The sequence below is a fragment of the Haliaeetus leucocephalus genome, unplaced genomic scaffold, assembly GCF_000737465.1.
Source record: "Haliaeetus leucocephalus isolate CR32 unplaced genomic scaffold, Haliaeetus_leucocephalus-4.0 Scaffold206, whole genome shotgun sequence".
In the NCBI taxonomy this organism is placed as follows: domain Eukaryota; kingdom Metazoa; phylum Chordata; class Aves; order Accipitriformes; family Accipitridae; genus Haliaeetus; species Haliaeetus leucocephalus.
Genome location: NW_010972642.1, coordinates 3,834,283 through 3,853,733, shown reverse-complemented (window position 1 = coordinate 3,853,733; position 19,451 = coordinate 3,834,283). Strand labels below are relative to the sequence as shown.

At 38.9% G+C, this 19,451-nt stretch overlaps 1 protein-coding gene across 1 annotated transcript in view; it reads right to left on the bottom strand.

Moving 5' to 3' along the window:
• The window catches only part of EPS8 (epidermal growth factor receptor pathway substrate 8), a 55,865-nt gene that overhangs the window by 32,089 nt on the left and 4,325 nt on the right, over positions 1 to 19,451 (bottom strand). The window contains exons 3-10 of the mRNA XM_010566124.1: positions 12,258 to 12,325; positions 10,145 to 10,306; positions 9,795 to 9,944; positions 7,367 to 7,449; positions 5,200 to 5,336; positions 3,375 to 3,448; positions 2,221 to 2,347; positions 1,788 to 1,876 (exon numbers count right to left, since the gene is read on the bottom strand). Of these exons, the coding sequence (XP_010564426.1) occupies positions 1,788 to 1,876; positions 2,221 to 2,347; positions 3,375 to 3,448; positions 5,200 to 5,336; positions 7,367 to 7,449; positions 9,795 to 9,944; positions 10,145 to 10,306; positions 12,258 to 12,325 (890 nt within the window). The remainder of the gene's footprint in view (positions 1 to 1,787; positions 1,877 to 2,220; positions 2,348 to 3,374; positions 3,449 to 5,199; positions 5,337 to 7,366; positions 7,450 to 9,794; positions 9,945 to 10,144; positions 10,307 to 12,257; positions 12,326 to 19,451) is intronic.

Below are 19,451 nucleotides of genomic sequence, written 5' to 3'. Positions count from 1 at the left end.
AGCATGGTATTTTAAAACAGTTTCCATTCTACTGGCAAGGACTTTAGTCTTCTAGCTATGCCTTTTATTTTTAAAATAGATTCTTAAATTTATACAGTTATCCATGTCTGACATAAAGTCCCAAGAAATGAAATTTCAGGCTTTTCTGGGTCCTGCAATGATGCTTAAGTAAAGCACTGTTATAGCACAACTCTTCAAAAGCAACATTAGAAACTACATCCTAGATGCTGCTAAGCACCAAAACAAGAAGTGTTTCTTCTCCTGTACGGAATATAAAGATTCAAAGATGCACATGTTTTTCTTGGGTGAAAAACTAATTTAAATGCAGAACGCACTCTGAAGTAAGAATGGAAAAAAATTAACATTATAAGCTCTGTTACTGAGAAGGATCAGCATGTTCTAAGACATCCATCCCCCCAAAACCAGCAATCAATACAGGTCAAAATCACAGCATTCAATATAAGGTTTCAAAAAAACCCCCAAAAACCCTATTCTTAACATTTCTAAAAATCTCCTATAGCACTGCAATTGGAATTCATGCCCCAAGAGGAAGAAAAAGCTGATTTGACTCAGTGAATGCAAGAACAATTTTCCCCATTGGCATAGCTTCCCCAGCAATTGGAAGGGACAGTCAGTATCTGAAAGAAAATGCTTTGAAGGTGTCCCACATGCTGCTTTCCTTTAATAGCCCTTCCAGAAGAGGAGATGCCAGGAGAAGGCTCTTGGATTAGCATCTCCGCTTGTTGAGAACCTATAAAGCAATTTGTTAGAGGGAATGTTCTGAGGCCAGAAAGGTCCTATGTAATGATGACAACAAGCACAGAGAGTCTGATGGGCATAGCTGAATAAAACTAAATTAAGGCCACAGCTGGTGATGCTGGCAAGCATGCAACAGAACCATGATCCCAACAGACATTCCTAGAAACTCTTTTCCAATTTAAACTCAAATTTCCCAAGTAAAAGGCTTTAAAGAACCAGGAAAAGAAGAAACACAACAATGCTGAAAAAGAAATATGGTCATCTAGTCACTGTGTATAGAGCCCTTGAGGAGGAGCATCCCAAAGCTGCCTCAGAGGCCAACCTCAGCCAAAGGTGGCCAGCTCCGCTCTTGTCTCTTTTCAACCTTGGATGCAGAAGGAAAAGGTGAACGTCCAAGATCAGTCAAGTATCAGCTGAGCTATCTTCCTGTGTGTCAGCCAAGGACCAAACAAGATCACATTTCCAGGTATATCGGCATCCTTGAAGAGGATACTTGTGGGTTTGCTCTTTCTGAAAGGACAGTGGAGACCAAGACACCACAGACCTAGGCTCACTATTCCCTGCATGGCATGACCATGTCTGCAGAGCTGGCAGCAGTAGGCCATTTAAAACCCACAAGGTTTCTTTATGTGGACAAGGCACCCCGAAAGTTACAGACAGAAGGCAGAAGACTTAATACATTCCCAAAGACAAGATAACCTTCTGCAACTCCCTCAGAGGAGTCAACAAGAAAGCATCCACACCCACTAGAATAGCAGGAACCTCCAAGGAAACTCAAAAGTATCTACAAAGCAAATCTGTCGTGTTACTGATTCTTCCTTCTCTTCATCTTTCCCCAGAATTTTAGTTCTTCGCTTCATACTAGTGAAATAAGACATAGGAAAATCAATGCAGCAAAACCGACACCCAAATTAATTTGTAGCAGCAGGGAAAATACAGATCACGTTATGCTTAACATCAATTATCCCACGAAAAAAACCCCTGTTACTGCATGCCTCACACCACCATATCCACTAGCAGTCACCTACCAGAAGATTGAAGCCATGCTTGAATTTTTGGAAGCAGTCAACAAATTCATCTGGAGGTGGTGGTTTTGCACGGAGAGTAAGAACTCCCTCTGGTGAACAAAACAAGATTTATAGGGTATATAATTTCTGTAAATATTACAGGTATAGTAAACATATAAATACATAATAAATTTACCAACTTACAGAATTTTATAAATATTAGAACCACAACAGTGAGCATATTCTGCAGTCTTATCTCTAGTCACTCCCCACTGACTCAAATCAAATGATTTTCACAGGTTTCCCTCTAAGAATACACCGCGTAGGATTTTTTTTATGCTCAAAGTGAAACAAAATTACTACATTCATGAAAAAAACAACACAAAAAGACACATTTGCTAGCTACTTCAATGATCCTCAGAGACACAGAATTGTGTGCAGTAAGAACTCCTACCTCCAGGTCCTTTCTTTTTACTTTTCTTAGTTTTCTTCCTCTTTGAAAGTTCAGCAAATGCTTCAGCAGCTTTTTGAAGTTTGGTAACAAAATACTCAATGTCATCCAAAATATGGTTCAGAATTTGCTATGGGAGAAAAGAAAAATAACAGTTTCTCTACAGAACCTATTTAGCAGAAACACTCCAGAAATCAAAATGACTACACTCTCAGACACCAACAGCTTCCTCGGGACAAAATCCATGCTCAAATATTGCTTATTTAGATTAATTTTGTTCTTAACTTTACAGACCTGTAAAGTATTTTAAATCTTAGATTTTTTAAAAATTTAGGGCCACTGGAAGTTTTTTAAAATATAAGCATCAAGATTATTAAATTCAGATTGGAATTACACAGTTCATTCACACATTACATTTTCTCTTGCAACACATGAAAAAACTTCTAATTATTTGTGTAGGACAGCATTTTCCTAAACAGTATAACTTCATAATCTCCTTTAATACAAAGTATTAAGCTCTTCGTTGAATGGCAGAATGTAGTTTTATAGAAGTACTCTTTCAAGAATTGTTTTCACAGAGCAAGTGGAGGAGAATGAAGGAGCCCCCGGGGAAAACATGTATACACCAATTCAGCAGGCCTCAACATGCTTTCCTCAAGACCCTCAGATGTTGCTGAGGGCAACATCAGAGTAGAAAAGTAGAACTGACAAATGGGGCAATATTTGATATTGCATACATCATAAGACCTGCCCAATGTTGTTGCTTATAGGCAATATCAGAAATGACCCTATGTTCATTTTCCAGATACTGCACATATCTAAGTCACACTAAATTAACGGACTTTAAGTTTACCCTTACACAGTTTGCTGAATTTGGTCTACCACATAAAACTAGCATTTGTATTTCTAGCTCTTCAGAGCAGAAAACTTTGCATCAACATTCAGTACTTTTTAATTTTCTTTTTTTTTTTTTCTCCAAGGAAAAAATAAGAAAAAGAACAACCATCTATTCATTTTTAAGGTCTACCACACAAACAAAGGCTGCCTGGAAAACTTTCCTCCAGAACTAATTTCCCATGTGGAAAAAGCCTTCCCACAAAGTAGAGCTGCAAAATTTCACAGACATTAAGCAATATCACTTGTAGTTTCTCACTTACAACATCTCTGTCAATCCTGGCTGCTATCATCTCTGCTGTTTCTTCGTGATCATGGTACTGTCTATGTTTTTCAACTGCAGAAAAGGGAAGAAGATAAGACGACATCTATACACACAGAATTAGTAACCAACATTTCCTATACAGCTTATGCTTGAAACCATACTACCATGAGAAAAAGACGGGAAATGTTTGTACCATTCACTTTGCAAGGACTCCACACAATCCGAAAACCTTGCATCCTAATGCCTGATCCTGCCACATCTCATACAAAAAAGCCTAGGTGTATGCTTTCAGTCAACTTAGCTGCATAAATGAAGTTAACCACAGAAGTGTGGGACCAGGGTCTAAATCAAAAAAGTGGCAGATTATAAATACAACATAATGAGAAATCACCCCATTTTGCAAAATATGCTGAAAGCTACTCCAGCAGAAGTAAGCAGGAAGGAAGAGTGTAGCCATGACTTCAAAGAATTTTGATGTAGAAGGTAATAAAAAAAAGGGACTTAGGCATTTGGGCAGAGAGACCAAGTCTGGCAACGCAGAAATGGGAGGTAATGATGTGATAAAACAGGTATTTCCAAATAGCAACGGACAGTGTCAGTAACTTTTATTCTAAAACAACAAGGGTTAACATTTTGAGCAATGATAAGTTTTGCATTTTTAAGTCACATTAAATACTGTATTGCTTTTGTTAACAGCTGGGATTTTAGTAAATGCATTTTTATTCCATGTGAGTGGAATAAAAGGAACTGCAGTAACTCAGGTCCACAATTGGTCTAGGAAGACAGACCACTTGACAGACTAATGAAACTTTTCTGAAGTTGAGATGTTGTCAAACAGAGGAACAAACTAGCCTTTACTCAAGACAGATGTAATAGTGTAGGTTAGTAGATGAAAACATTCTTAACATTACAGATTTCTCTGAACATTTTTAGTTGTTTTCTTTGCATAGTTGTGTACTTTGTTGAGTGATACAGTTTAATAAACCAAAAATGATAAAGACTCCATGGTTAATGACTTCTAATTCTAAAATTTTAGTATCTATTATTAAAAGAAAAAAACCAAGCCAAACAAATCCAAACAGGCCTCACTTTAACCAAGTTTATTCCCTTAATACAGTCTATTTTACAGAAGGAACTTTATTGTTTCTAAAGAATATTTTTTTCAAAGAAATCTGATCAAAATGAAAGTATTTGTTAGAGAGTAAAAAAAAAAGGGGGCAAACAAAAAAAATCCAAACCCATCAGAAAAGAACACTAGTTTAGCCATACAGGCCATTATAAAGATAAATATAAAATAAGTAAATAATGCTGAACTCTAGTCACCTTTTAATCTGTGATTATATCTTTTAATTGCTCAAAATATCTGGCCTACGCTCTCCCTACTACTAAAGAGAGCATCGTTAAATTACTGGAGTTAGGCCAGTACCGATTACTGTGAATATTACCACGTTCACAAAAAAGCCCAGGTTAAAACCCATAGCTCGCACCCTCACCCAGCTAAACACAAGTAAAAGAGGCTCTGAGCAGCAGTTCAGAAAACGGGTAACTGCAAGTAAATGACAAGTCAGATTATGACAGTCAGGTCTTATTCCCCAGTTCAGGCAACGGCGGCTTGGGGCATTTCAAACTAGACGGGGAGAATAATCCTGTCTGCTGTCAGCGAGGACAGAGGGGTGACCTCGTACAGCCGCTTCTGTATCTGGATTCAATTACCGTAATCCTTACAAAAGCGGTCTTCCCAAATTACTTCCGTTACTACCGAGCACCATCAAGACCTACTGCCCAGAGCAGCCGTCGGCCGCCGCACCCCCAGCGACACTCACGCTCGCCCTGCTCGGCGGCCCAGGCCGACCACGCCGCCACCCGGCTTCTCACGTCCACTTGGGTGATGGTCCCCGGCGGCACGGGGGCAGGCGCCCGCGGCGGCGGTGGGATGGCGCCGTCAGCCTTGGATATCATCCTAGAGGGAGAGGAGAGAGCCCAGAAGTGACGCTTGAAGGAAAAGCGTTCTGCTGGCTGGCGCTCAGTCAGGGAGGACGAGGAGGCTTCACAAGGACCTCTTCTGCTGGTGAGCATGCTGCGGGCTTGCCAAGTAAGCAGCACCCGAGACCACGATGCGCAAATACGTTAAACGCAGTAGGAAACCTGCTCCGTGATGGGGTTACCTGGCCGCACGGGAAATCCCCAAGCAGTGCCACAGAACGTAATGTCTAGAGACCTGCCAGTTCACACAGGTAAATTCAGGGGCTTGCGTTTAGCAGGTGGTGTTTTTACCACCATATGCAGTTGACTGGCTGGACTTCCGTTTTGTGTGAAATTTTTCATTAGAAGTTACCCTTCAGCCATCACAAGTTAAGTATCTAGTCCCCAAATTTGACAGGTTGCCAACCACCCTTTTCTTAAAATCCTACCAACAAAACCAGTTAAATTTACTTGCTGATTTTCCTTTTTGTAACAGTGGCCTGTTCATCCTGTCTTGATACAAATGTCTCTATGTTCCCACCTCCAGCTTTCCCGTTTTCCAGTTCTTAGTGTCGTTTTAAACACCATAAGGAAAGAGGTCTTTGAAGTCATTCTGAAGCTTGATACCAACAGACAAAAAAAATCTCAACAGCTCCTGTCATACACACATCCCATCACTTCTCCATGCCCCTATTTAAAAGATCTTCACCTTAAATTCATCTCTTTAAAATCTCATTCATGGCATTCAACAACGCAAAATGTCAAGCGTTATTCAGTCTTTGAACACTGAACAAAAAAAAAAGTTTCCTTCACCTTTCCTTCCTCCAGTCTCCTGGGCACTCTTCTCCCCATGTCCCACACTTCTCCTTGTCAATAACATTGCAGCAACTCCATAACGCACTGTCAGGCAGGAGGGTCTCTCCCCGCGACCCGATGTCAGCATGTGCATGATACGACAGCGAGTAACTGGCACTAAGCTGTCACGCACTCATGACCTCTTGGCCCTTGGAGACTGATATCTCAGAGAGCTTTTCCCACCAGATGTACTGACCTACAGTCTCTTCCCAATTAAATCTTATTAGTTTCCCAGCACATCCAATGTGTCTGAGTCCTTCTAGATTGCCTCTTTGTACTTATACCTGTTTGTTACAGTCCCACAAACAGTAAAGTCTACTTATTTGATTTTAAACCCACAGAAAAAGTCAGACATAGTTCAGTTTTCGTTGTGTTTTTATAGGAGTGTCCATTACTCTAGGAAAACTTTGTAAGTTGTGCATCAGAATTTAACAGGTAGCTAAGACTGTTATAAACTCATTCATACAATGATGACATTTTTACTTAATGATTTTTGTCCAGCAGAGACTTCTCTATCTGAACCACAAAACTGTTATTGACATTATCAGGATGCAGTTACATACTAACTTTTCAACAAACTACCACCATTACCATTCAGTATCTAATATATCTGTGCCCTTGTTTCTACATCTCTGTTGGCTACCTCTCATTTCTCCATTAATCTCCTCTGAACCCAACAGACTCTTTTCCCTCACATTTTCCAGCTGGCAGAGAAGTTATTGCTACCAGGGAAACAAGGAGTCTTCACCATCATTAAACAGGCAGGCAGGAAGATTATTCAATCTTCAGGCACTGTTTCATTTAACATCTTTAGATCCCAAAACCTTTTATCATAATCTTACTTACTTGGAGTTATGGGGCATTTATGTTTTAAATTTAAATTCTGAACTACTTGACCTATATGCAGAACTGAGACATGCAATGCTATTCTCTGGCAAGTGGGATTGATGTCAGCTGTTCCCATCACTAAGGTGGAATTGGGAAAGGTAAGAGTGACACTATAAATTGAAAGAGCATGAAAGAATTATTAAAGCAAGGCCTCTACACGTGGTTTTGGAAGTATATTATCAACTAGCAAAAAAGAACAAAAGATAGCAGGCAGACTTGGAGAGCTTCTGAATGCTGTAACAGTATTTGACGATCCTATATACTGCCAAGAACTTAGGTTTTTACCTCAGTGTTTCAAGCCTCTTCTTTTGTTTCCCACTTTTACTGTCACTGATTGCACTTTCAATATCTTCATGAATGAAGCTAGCCTAAAGAGGCAGAAGCAGAAACCACCGGTTATCAGTTAGACTATCCAGATATACAAAATAAGTATCTCCTCATGCCCTTCTCAGGGCATCTGTAGATTCCAGAATACCTTATCAAATCCCATTTAAAAGTTCTGGGATAAACTATTTTACATGCAAACAGAACAAAGAAACACACAATGCTATTGTCTGGGAGTTGGTATTTTTGTCACTGTTCCCATCTCAAGCATCCAAGCTCATCAGATGAGCATGTCATCTAGATACCAAGTTTGTCTGAACAGCTGTAGTTATCTCAAGTCAACCATTATTGCATAAGCTATTTTTTCCCTCTGTGTATACCATTTTTGTTTTTCTCAAGTATGTTAGGGGGAAGACATACTGTAAAAAAAAAATCTACTATAGATAGTAGCAGCAAAACCACTATAGACAGTAGCAGCATAAAGTATTAGGAAAGTAACTTGTAGCAATACAGTTTCCTTTAAGAAATAACGATAGCCTCCAATTTCTCTTTGATGTAACAGAAGATGAATTTTTCAGTACATTTCCTAATCCGTAGATTCCTGTCTCTCCAGAACTGCAGTCTGCCTCCACCAGTGGCAAAGTGAAATTTTGATATGTGTCTAAGGCATTATTTTAATGGAGCTTGTGTTAAACAGGTCACAGCTTCTCATAGGATTTAGAATGCTGTGTTACCTGTCTTCAGCTGATAAATTTATTTCCTACACAGGTTGTCAAAGCCCAAATCTGTCAGTGTCTGGCTCACTCTACAAGGTCCACATCTTTCTTAGTACCCTCATAATGGAGAAATACACAACTTTTTAGGAGAAATATGTAACTTCTGCTGGGACCAGAAGACTTTGTTGAATTTAAGATACAAGGGGATTAAGGGACTTCTCCGGCTTAATAAATTGCACTACAAAATACAGATGAGGGATACATTAAGGTTAAAGAATTAATAGAAAAAAAACTTAAGGGAATTTGAGGAACTTAAGCGCAGAAGAATTCCATTAATCATACTCTTGATATTTATTATTTAACAATTTTTTTGTTCACAAAATATTGAATGCCCCAAATATTATTGATTTTTTACTAACTTTCTATCGCAGAGGCTCCTGAAGTTCCTGGTAACTTCTAATCAAAAGCATGAAAGAGACAAGGGAGAAAGACCTAACCTTTCAAAAACAGCCAAGTCTCATGGGTAAGGAACAAAACCTAGGGTATGGTCACACATTCAAACAATACCTCAGAAGAAAAGGGGGATCCTGGACTTCCAAGTCATGCTTACATGCTCTGCATTTTTATTTGTACACAGAGGCAGAACTTCAAAAGATGAAAATCTGAAGAAAAGAGACTGCCTCTACACTTTGGGAAGCTGGGTCCAACCAGACCTCAAAAAGGATCCCTGCATTATTTAACATAAAGCCACCTGAACTTCTCACAGAATCCCAATTTCCATTGAAACTGCAAATTCTGCGCAACAAATCACACAATTAGCCAGTCATCTTCACATCCCACTCACTATACCAGTTTCAAAATGGTTGCACAATGTGATTAGCAATCTGTTTTTTTAAGAGAATGATATCAACTACTACAAAGGAATTAAAAAATCCCCATTAAATTATCAATCAGAATTTAAAGAAATAGCAATTATATAGAGTAACTAGCAAATTAAAATTTATAACCCTGGCAATAAAGTAGTATTGTGCAATACATTTTAAAAAATTATTTATGCTTGAAAGGAATATTTTAATCAGAGGTGAACAATCTTTTTCCTTATTTTGCTCCTCCTGCAAGTAATATTTTCCTTTTCATTTTCTCTCCAGCTGAGCGGAGATGCAGACAGGTGAGAATGTAGAGAAGGTTTAATTGTTCAGCGACAAAAAGAGCAGAAAAAGGAAAAATTAGGTAAGACTCAGGGCTGGGATGAGTTGTTTGCAGATTACAAGATAAATTTGAGATAACTCAAACTATTTTACACCACTTTCTTCAGAAGCGTGAATGCAAACCATATACATATTCCAGAGTTTTACTCATTTACAAACCTAAATGAACAGCTACAGAGCACAAGAATCAATATTTACGGTAGTAACAACATACTTGAACATGCACTAAGAATTCAGCTTACATACTGGACTACTCTCTTGCAAGACATACTACACTACATTTACTAACATATTATAAGTAGTGTCTGTATCATAAGTGCATTAAACTCAAAGTATATTTATAAGAATAAAAGAACAGAATTATTTTCTGTGAATCAGCTCACTTGATTTTATCCACTGTACTTGCCAATTCATAAAATTTCCCCTATTCAAATAAGTCATAGCAGATCTCCATTACTATCTTACCTTAATCTCATCACATTGGAAAAGATGCAAATCGGGCTTGTTTTGGGTTGGTTCTTTACATACTAATGCAAGAATTGAATTGTAATTGCATGCATTCATCACAGCTTGGCAATGCTGAATTGTGCTTAAAGGAAAATTCTCCAGTTCATTCTGCCGGAAGAGAAAAAAAAAAAACAAACCACAAACACCACCTTACTATACAGAGTCCTGATCTCAGAAAAGCTGCACGAGTTAAAAAGGGAATGTGATAATAAGCTAATTAGAATACCGAATCTCACATACATCATTTTTCTGCCCGTTCCCTTTTTCTCTCTCTCTCTGAAAATGAGACTGCCACTCACAGATCTTACCTTTGATTCCAAGTCCACCAAACTGACAGCTTTGTCATCCACTTGAAGAATCATATCTTGAGTCCACACTTTGCCTTTGGCATCCAGCAATTTCAGCTTCCTTATTCCATCATCTACTGTAATCATTGCTTCTTTTCGGTCCAGAACAAAGGTGGTCAAGTGCTAGTGAATGGGATGTACATTTAAAAATAAAAAAATAAAAAATTGTAGTTTTCCCTATTGCTTGGCAGTATCAGTATTCAAATTGCCAGAAAGTAGCAATACAAATTATTCATGAATAAAAGTGCCTTTGTATATGACAGATCCCATAAGCCATAAGAGAGGTTGTTTAGTCCATAATGTCATTTTAAGTCAACTGATTTTTGTAACTCAGTTTGTCATCCTCTGTCACTTCCTCACTACTGTAAGCAGCTAGACTTGAAGGCATATTCTGACATCTTTCAGGTATCAAAGTGAGAATTAAACCCTGAGTATTTAATTAGCTTTGTTGAGGAGTGAAAACCTGTCTGTCTTGGCAAGCTGAATCCAGGAAGCGTCAGCAGAAGCTTCCCAGCAATACCCTGCCAGCGTACCTCCACACCACCCTGACCTGGAGTGGCCTCATCTCTTCCAGAGCTGCCAGCTAGCACGCTGATGGCAACCGTGATGGGCTTGCATCTGACTGGGATACCTTATGGACAGGCTACTCGCTGCTTTCATGTGGGTTACAGCAGAAATGTAGTATACTATTTTTGCTCAACATCAACTTGGAATATTCTCCAGATTCAATTAATAGTCTAAAAATTAAATACTACCTCACAGACATCACCTCAACTAGCTACCCCACCATCGTGGTTTTGACAATTTCTCCTTCAACATGCCAATCATGCAAGAAAACCCATGAAATTATTTCATTTTATCCAGGCATAAATCCAGCTTCACATTCTTATTGAAGACCTGGTTACACTCATTCAAGAGAACCAATTTTAATATATGTCTGCACACCTATCTTCTAAATAATAATAAAAAAAAAATTGTGTGCTTTCTTCTATTACAGGATAAGAGCACTTAGTAACGACAGACAAGAGAGTAGATATAAGCTGCATATAATCAAAGTATTTAAAAGAAGCGAAACTCTCTACTGGCTGCTCACACAGGAATGCTTAGACTCCAAATACAAGTACTAATTTTTATGCCAGTACAGTATCAAAACCGTTATGAAGAAACCAAAGAAAAATAGACAGATAATTAGAAGCAACACAAGTATTCATTTGCAAGCTGATCATAGGATAGAAGCACTTGAAATTAAGACTCTTCTGCATATGATCTCACAATTTACAGCTAATTTAAAACCCAGCAAAAAGGAGCTGAGAATCTATGGTATTTGCAAGACTTGGCTTAACCCACAACAGTGGTCTGATGGTAGTGGAAGAAAGTTTGTGCCAAAGTCAGACTACAGAATGAGGCATTGCATCCAAAAGTGTTTTAACGGGCTACACATGGGCACCCAGGCTTACTCTGCTGACTATTTTAAATGTATCTACGCCTAGATAAAATATGACAGCAGCACGCAGTAATTCTGCAAAGCGGCTTAAGACAGGAAGTAACATACTTTACACTTCACACTGGGGAAGAATCTGTGCAGGCAGAATGTATTTGTTTAACTACTACATAGTAGACTAATTGGGGCTTTCAGGGGTTAATGCTCAGCTCTTTCTGAATATTCTGTCACCTCTGCTGATTATAACTGATCAAAGTATTCATTCTAAATATTGTCCAGTGTGCCTTGCCAACAGCACAGGGTTTTTCAGCTCTGCCTCATCCTTGCAACAAGCCAGGTTCAGAGACAGGGCAGCTTAACACGTTGAATTAATATCCCATTGAGAAGTCCTGTCCCTTTGCCAAACTACACACAAATTTGCTTACATTCTTCTACATCAAAATTTCAGCTCATTATGGCAAAGCTATAGAATTTGAGACATTTCAGAGTAATCTATTCTGAAGTGACCTCGGGCTGGCAGGATATTTTGGAAGATGTATATGCCTTCAAGCATATGTATCCTCAGAAATCATGTAGGCAAAAATAACTGCATGTAACTGAAAGCTATAATTGGTATATCAGTCCTCGTCTCACCTCTACGTGATACTGCGAAGTTTCAGATATGCTGCTGGCACTGTCTCGTGCATAATTCTTTCTTTGTTCTAGAGATGGGAGGAAAAGAAAGAATAATTATTCATTCAACTTCTTATTCCTGCTTGTTGAATATTTCTCAGAGATACTTAAGACTAGTTGTATATATGAAAACAGAAGATGAGCTGCTGCTAATTTCTGTATTGCAACAGAAAAAACCTTCACCACCACATAGTCCAGCACAAGGATCATACTTACGTCAACGATGTTAACGGAGAGCCAGTGGGTGCAAACAAAAGCCAGTTATCTCGTTACAGTGAGTCAGGACACTGGAGGGGAGCAGTGTTCTGACTGTAAACGCTTCATTGGGAAGCCTGATTATTAAAATCACTGGCTTACCACTTTGGTAGCAATATGATAACTAGCATCAGGCTTACTGCCTTTGTATGAATGCACTTGAAAGCAAAAGTATTTCCTGATATACGTATAATTCTCATGTTAAATCTGCAAAGCAACAAAGCCACACACAAAACAGACTTGAGTCATCCTTTATTTCTTCCTAAAGTATTCAATTTGATGAATTACTAACATAGAAATATGCATGGAAAGGACTTCAAAAATAAAAAAGAAATACACACCAAATATATCTAAACAGAAATATTTTTCAGCTAACAAACCACAATGCTGCAAAATCAGAAACATCCTTTGCCTTTTACTCTATACAATAGATTAATATTAAACCAGGAGAGGAGGGAAGGGAAAAAAGCAAGATGAAGACACAGCAGACACCCACACCACAAAATAATTAATTTAGATGAATACCGAAGAAAACTTTTCAACTTTAGTCGAAAAAAATTGAATGCAACATTTGGAAGGTTTTTCTCTTTTTTCACTATAACCAGTTAAGTGCCTGATCTGGAACACCAGGAGCTTTGTCTCAGGAAGAAAGTCATTAGATGACATAGCTGAGAGAGGTCCAAGGTAATACTGCAAGCAGGCAATTCTTTTCTCTCCATTTCATTAAATAACTTGATTTCTGATCTTCAAGTAAAATAAGCAGTTTGATTTTGTTTGGAAGGAAAGTACCTGATGTACATACAAAGTAAATCAATTTCATCCTACTTGAAGGTAAAATAAAAGTGTGTGATTCTGTTGACACGAAAGTTAAGTTACTTTTTGCGAAATAAAAGAATGCTAACTACTACCAAGCACAGAGATCTGCAGTGAGGGCACCCTAAAAGCCACACTGTAAAAGTCTCTTCTGCGACCAGGGTTCCTTCATACAGGAATTTCTGGTCCTGACAGAGACAGCAGTGCCCTCATTTTCAGATGCCACTTGTGGAAGCATTTGTCACCTTTTATAATCACACCATTATCTCTCCAGTTCTCGGTGACTTTCATGAAAGACAAGACAGTTTCTGAAATGCGTCACTGGCTTGAAGCCCCCCTCCCGTGATGACAAACACCGCTCGTACAACAGAGCCATCCTGCTCCTATACAGCAGCTACTCAGCTTGCTTTAGCAAAAGAAGTGCGCAGTGCAATCGGCACTGCAAGAACACCACGTGTTATCAGAATTTTTAACTAGGTGGGTGAATATTTCAAGATAGATGTTATTCTTTTATTATACGTTATTCTGAAATCCTAGGGCAGAGGATCTACATTGATTCCAACTGTAACTACTATTTCTGCTTTTGCAGCATGTTAATTAAATTATTTTTTTTGTTCATTTTCTTTTTAACCACAGTAGACACACACACATGCACACCCCAACAAAACAGTCAGTAAAGCAGTACTGTCTGATTTGCTACCTTTCTTTTTTTGTTTGGATGATGATCTGAAGAAGTAAAGTCCATCTGTTCCTAACAAAACAAGGGAATTAAAAAGTAGTATCTAGTTTAACCCCATAGAATTATTTGCATCTCCAAGGGGATCAGTTAACAGTCGTCTGTTATGGACTACAAATGATAATTAAATGCTGTCCAGTAAGAAAGAATAGATGCTTTAAAAAAAAAAGTCACTTGTTTCAATTAACAATGCACCAGATATTCAGTTTTGACTGTTATCTTCTTTTAGGTGACTAAAAATATTATTTTTAATGATATGAAATTAAACAAGGATAAGAAATTTTACATGCACTGTAAGATTTAAAAATCCTGCAAACAATAACAGTTGGAGTTGTTTTAAATAAACAAAGAAATCCTGGCATATGTAGAGGCTCTAAAGGAATTAAAAAGCAGAGAATAAGTTTTGCAAGAGATTCCTTGCTCTGCTTCACAGGAATTTTGTCCTGTGTCAAGAAAGAATATCCCAAACTATTTGTAGCAGTGATTAACACATCCTCTTCCACAGAGCAGCACAACACTCACAACAGACATGATGGTAAGGTTTTCAACACACTATGTCATGGTGAGAACAATAGCATTTATATAAGAGATAGAGCTTCCTGAATGCTAATAAAATCTGTGGTTGCCTACACTTGAGAGCCAAGGAGAGCCCCTCAAGTTCTTAATTCTTAATTACAACACAATAGTAACAAGAACTTCAGTAAGATTTCCAATAAACAAAAGCCAATCTGTGGTTGTGTTAATAAACAAAAAGTATGGTCACCACAACAACTCACAGTCCATACTGAGTTCAGCAACAATTCCTATTTACCTATTTATTTCTTTAATGCAGGTAAAATGATTATTAGAATGATCAACTTAGACATCTAAGTTATCATATAGAATAGAATATTTCAGTTGGAAGGGACCTACAACAATCACCTAATCCAACTGCCTGACCACTTCAGCGCAGACCAAAAGTTAAAGCATGTTATTAAGGGCATTGTCCAAATGCCTCTTAAACACTGACAGGCATGGGGCACTGTCCGCTGTTTCTTGTTATTCTATGTGCCCTTCTACCAAAAACCACCACGTAATGTATGTCACTCATGCAGACTTGGAGACTCCCTTTTCTGGGAGTCCAAGAAAGTGAATAAATCTAAACTCTGCAGTGAAGCATGCAAACTAAAACTGGGGAGACTTCCAAGTCTTGTTGTAGTTACAGAACAAAGCAAAAAAAGGAGAGGGTACCTCACAGGCTCTTAATTACTGCTCAGTGCTGCAACTTTTACGCAGTTTTGGATGAGCTAAGATATAGCCTATAGCAGCTGTGAATGTTGTCAACACTGCTATAGAGGAGCTAGAGGTAGATACTATGGGTAACTGCTCCTTCCTGAAATTATTCACTCTTCAAAATACATCTTCTAATAAGTACCCTAGCATCAGGCAAAATTCTTCCATTGCTTCTGGAAGTTTTTTTTCCTCAACCTTTGTTTTTCAACCCTTTTACAATTCAATAGTTAGAAAGTGGGTTTCCTTTCCCATACAGAGTCAACCCAGCTGCTAATCACCCAGGCTCCCTGAAAGATGGTTTTCTTGTCTGCCTGGCATAAATTGCACTGAAGTAAGAATGAATAAAGACCCCCCATGAGAATATGAACATAACACAAAGGAGAAAAAAAAAAAAAAAAGGGGAAAAAAAAAAAAAGGCTGGTGTCTAGAATGTATCCCCTTTCCCATGATTTTTGCCAGTAGCTAAAAACTAAATCTTGGCATCTGCTTTCTCCTGATGCCTGGCTCATGAGCCAGATTCTACCTACACACCTCCAGCAAGTGCTCACTTTGCCCTCAGAAAGGAGGGCCTTCTGCACCCTCTTCCACTGATATGCTCCTCTGCCTTGAACTTCTAGCAAAATTGATATAAGCCTGCAAATCTGTTCTGCGTCCTTCTCTAACCAGATGACACAGAAGTCTGCTGTGTCTTCCTACAACACTTCCACATTTCCACTACCAAGTCACATATAACTCAGCACAAGAGTCACAGTCTTTTTCATCCTTATACAGCTCCTTATTTTTCTTCTTTTCCTACAGAGTTGCCCATTCCCATTCTTCTGGAAATGTAGCTTTCATCTCCTCAACTCTTTCACATATCAAAGTGGCTGATTATTATTCATCAATATTAATCTGACTGCTTTTACAGAAACCCTGAAAATGCTTCTTGACTTATTACATGATCTTCAAATGCAAGTAACTCATACCCTGCTATTGAAAATGAACAACAGAATTTGCTGACTTACTGAATGTACTGGGTGTGGCTGGGATGGAGTTAATTTTCTTCACGGCAGTCTGTATGGTGCTGTGTTTTGGATTTGTGACCAAAACGGTGTTGATAACACAGGGATGTTTCAGCTGTTGTTGAACAGTGTCAAGGCCTTCTCTGTTTCTCACTCTGCTGCCCCAGTGAGGAGGCTGGGGGGGCACAAGAGGTTGGGAGGGGACACAGCTGGGACAGCTGACCCTGACTGACCCAAGGGATATTCCAGACCATAGGACATCATGCTCAGCAATAAAATTAGCGGGTAGTTTTTCCAAAGTAGCCCTTGCTCAGAGACTGTATGGGCATTGGTCTGCTTGTGGTAGATGGTGAGTGATTGCCTTTGCATTACTCAGGTTTTTCTCCTCACCCTCCTTTCCTTCACTTATTAAGCTGTCTTTATCTTGGTCTATCAGTTTTTTCTTGGTTTTGCTTTTCTGATTCTCTCTCCTATTCCACTGCAGGGAGGAGACAGGGGGAATGAGCAAACAACTGGGTAGGTCCTTAGTTGCTGGCTGGGGTCAACCCCAGACACGGGAGAAAAAAAAAAGAAAAAAAAAAAGTTTTGTATTCTCCATTTCACTCTCCTAATCCTTCCAATCAATCTCAGCCTCTCATGGGTCCCTTCATGCATGAAGAGAGTTATTGAAGCTAAAGTGAAATTCTGCAACAGAGACTTCCAGACAGGATGAATAAAACCATCAAAACTATTGAGTTTTTCCTATTTACTCTACTTACTGCAGCTCTTACATCCAACGTGTAAAATACAGTGCAGCCTTAATACTGCAGTTAATTCAAACCCTGCTCATATGCTGCACACAATTTACATAAAGTATTTTCCCTGTGATAAAGGAGAAAAAAAAAGATCATGGCAGAAGACACTTGAGTTCTTAATGGCAATCTATAGCAAATGCAACCCAGAGGAATTTGAGCAGAATAAAATCTCTCACAACGCAAGGGCAATAAACTTAAAAGCAGCACAGCATTTCACTCATAGGTCCTGACTAAGATCTACTACTTACTAAACCTTTCAAAGAAACAGAAACATCGATCCACAGAAACTAATACTCCTCCCGCTGTCTGTTGTGGACAGATGCTACTGCTATTCATGTCTTTGTGAACTTACTGAACTCAGCAATCATCAGGGAAGGACCATGTTTCTGGTTACAAAAAGATGTTAAAAGGTACTGATTTCGTACCATTTTTGGAAGCGTCCAAAACACCAGAAAACAAAGACTGACCAAAGACTTTTAGCCAAGTCAAAAATACTACTAGCTGGTATATGACAGAGACAAACAGGAGTCAAGATTGCTTTCCCTCATTCTTTGTTGCCCTCACTACACCAAAAACTCTGTGCTCTCCCCAGTTATTTCTGTGAAGGACCATTTCATGCTTTGGAAAGGTAACTATTCCACAGTTTCAGACAAAACCACCAGCATTGCCCAAGGTCCACTGAGGCAGAGCTATGAACAGAACGTGACATAGCCAGAGTCCTGTCTCGCCCATTTTCCAGCTGCAAGAGGGTACAGCAATATGGCAAATTAGAAAGCTGCTTAATAAAGTCTACCCTAGTCTGGCTCTGTGCCACTGTCCAGAAAACCACACAGAAAAATGTATCACAGCAAGAGAAATCTAATTCTTTATCTAGGTAGGGAAAATTCTTACCAGAAGCAAAAGATCTCAGGCTGGGTCTTAAGAGATGACCTGAAGCACAGGTGGTGCTGGTTAGGGCTATGATACCTTCACACACAATAAATTTTCAGTTCCTAAAAGCCTAAAACAGAAGTGAGGAATCTCGATGCCTAGACTTCCACCAATGTCTTACAAATAATTGCATAGGCCAGATGTAATAAATGTTATCAGTGCTATGGTTATGATAACACAAAGAAGGGTAATGGTGGCTCCCATCTCCCCCTTCCGTAGCCAAACTGGAAAATATCTGTACAGTGTATAAAGGAGACAAAGCTCCAAAATCTGATGACAATCCACGTGGACATGGATTAAAAGTCTCCCTCACAAGCTGTCCTAAGAATCCTGGAGTGACAGTATAAATTATTACCACACATCATCAAGCTGAAAAGCCCAATACTTAGTTTACTACCATATATTAGTGGTTTGCATTGGACTGATTGCTGACATCCCTTTAAGAACATATTGCAGCAGCTGGAAAAATTCAACTTGAAACTGAGAGAAAAGTGCAGGATATGTGACCTACACATCCGGGGAGAAAGGTCAAACTTGAGTCCAAAACAAATCTCATTTTCAGAGGAGCAAACACTATCACTTTCAGAGATTTATGCCACAAACTTCTCCCTGATGGCTATGTGGAACTAGCTATCAAAAAAAGTGTATTGTTTAGGACTCAGTTGTCAATTAATTTGAGTATCAAATAATACAAGCATGTTACATGGATGGCTTCTTTTAATGGACTCGTTTACCTAGTCTATGATCTGCTTGTGATTTCCTTGAATTTATTACACTATAGTTCTTGCTCTAAATGAGATATTTGAGCAATGCAAAAATACACATGCAATTTCACTGCTAGCACCTAATCACAGCCATGAGAGTATAAACAATGTATTAAACAGCTAGCCTTTTCTGATGTGGTGTGAAGACAATTTCAGCAACATCTTTCAATTCTATGTTGTATAATAACCTAACAATTTGGAATGAACCATTAGCTTACTACTTCTGAGGAATGGGGCTGTGTCACTCTCTGGCAAACCCCCAGCACAGCCCTGGCTATCGACGCCGACTGACGCTGCACATCTCCCTGCAAGCAGAGCTGCAGAAGACAGATGGAGAAGCCAATGCTAGAACAACAGATGACAGTGTGAGCCAAAATCCATTTCAGATGGAAAAATCAGGAAGAAAATGATGAAATAAACCCCATAAGAATGTGCACAGGGCATCTTTCCTCCCAGTTCAGTGAGAGATTTGTCATGCAAATAGAAAACGGTTCATATCAGGAAGGAAACGAGTGAAAACAAAGGATTATTTGAAACAGGAAAAAAGGCAGTTGCAAGGAAGTTTTTGCTCTCAGATAACCACATCAGAG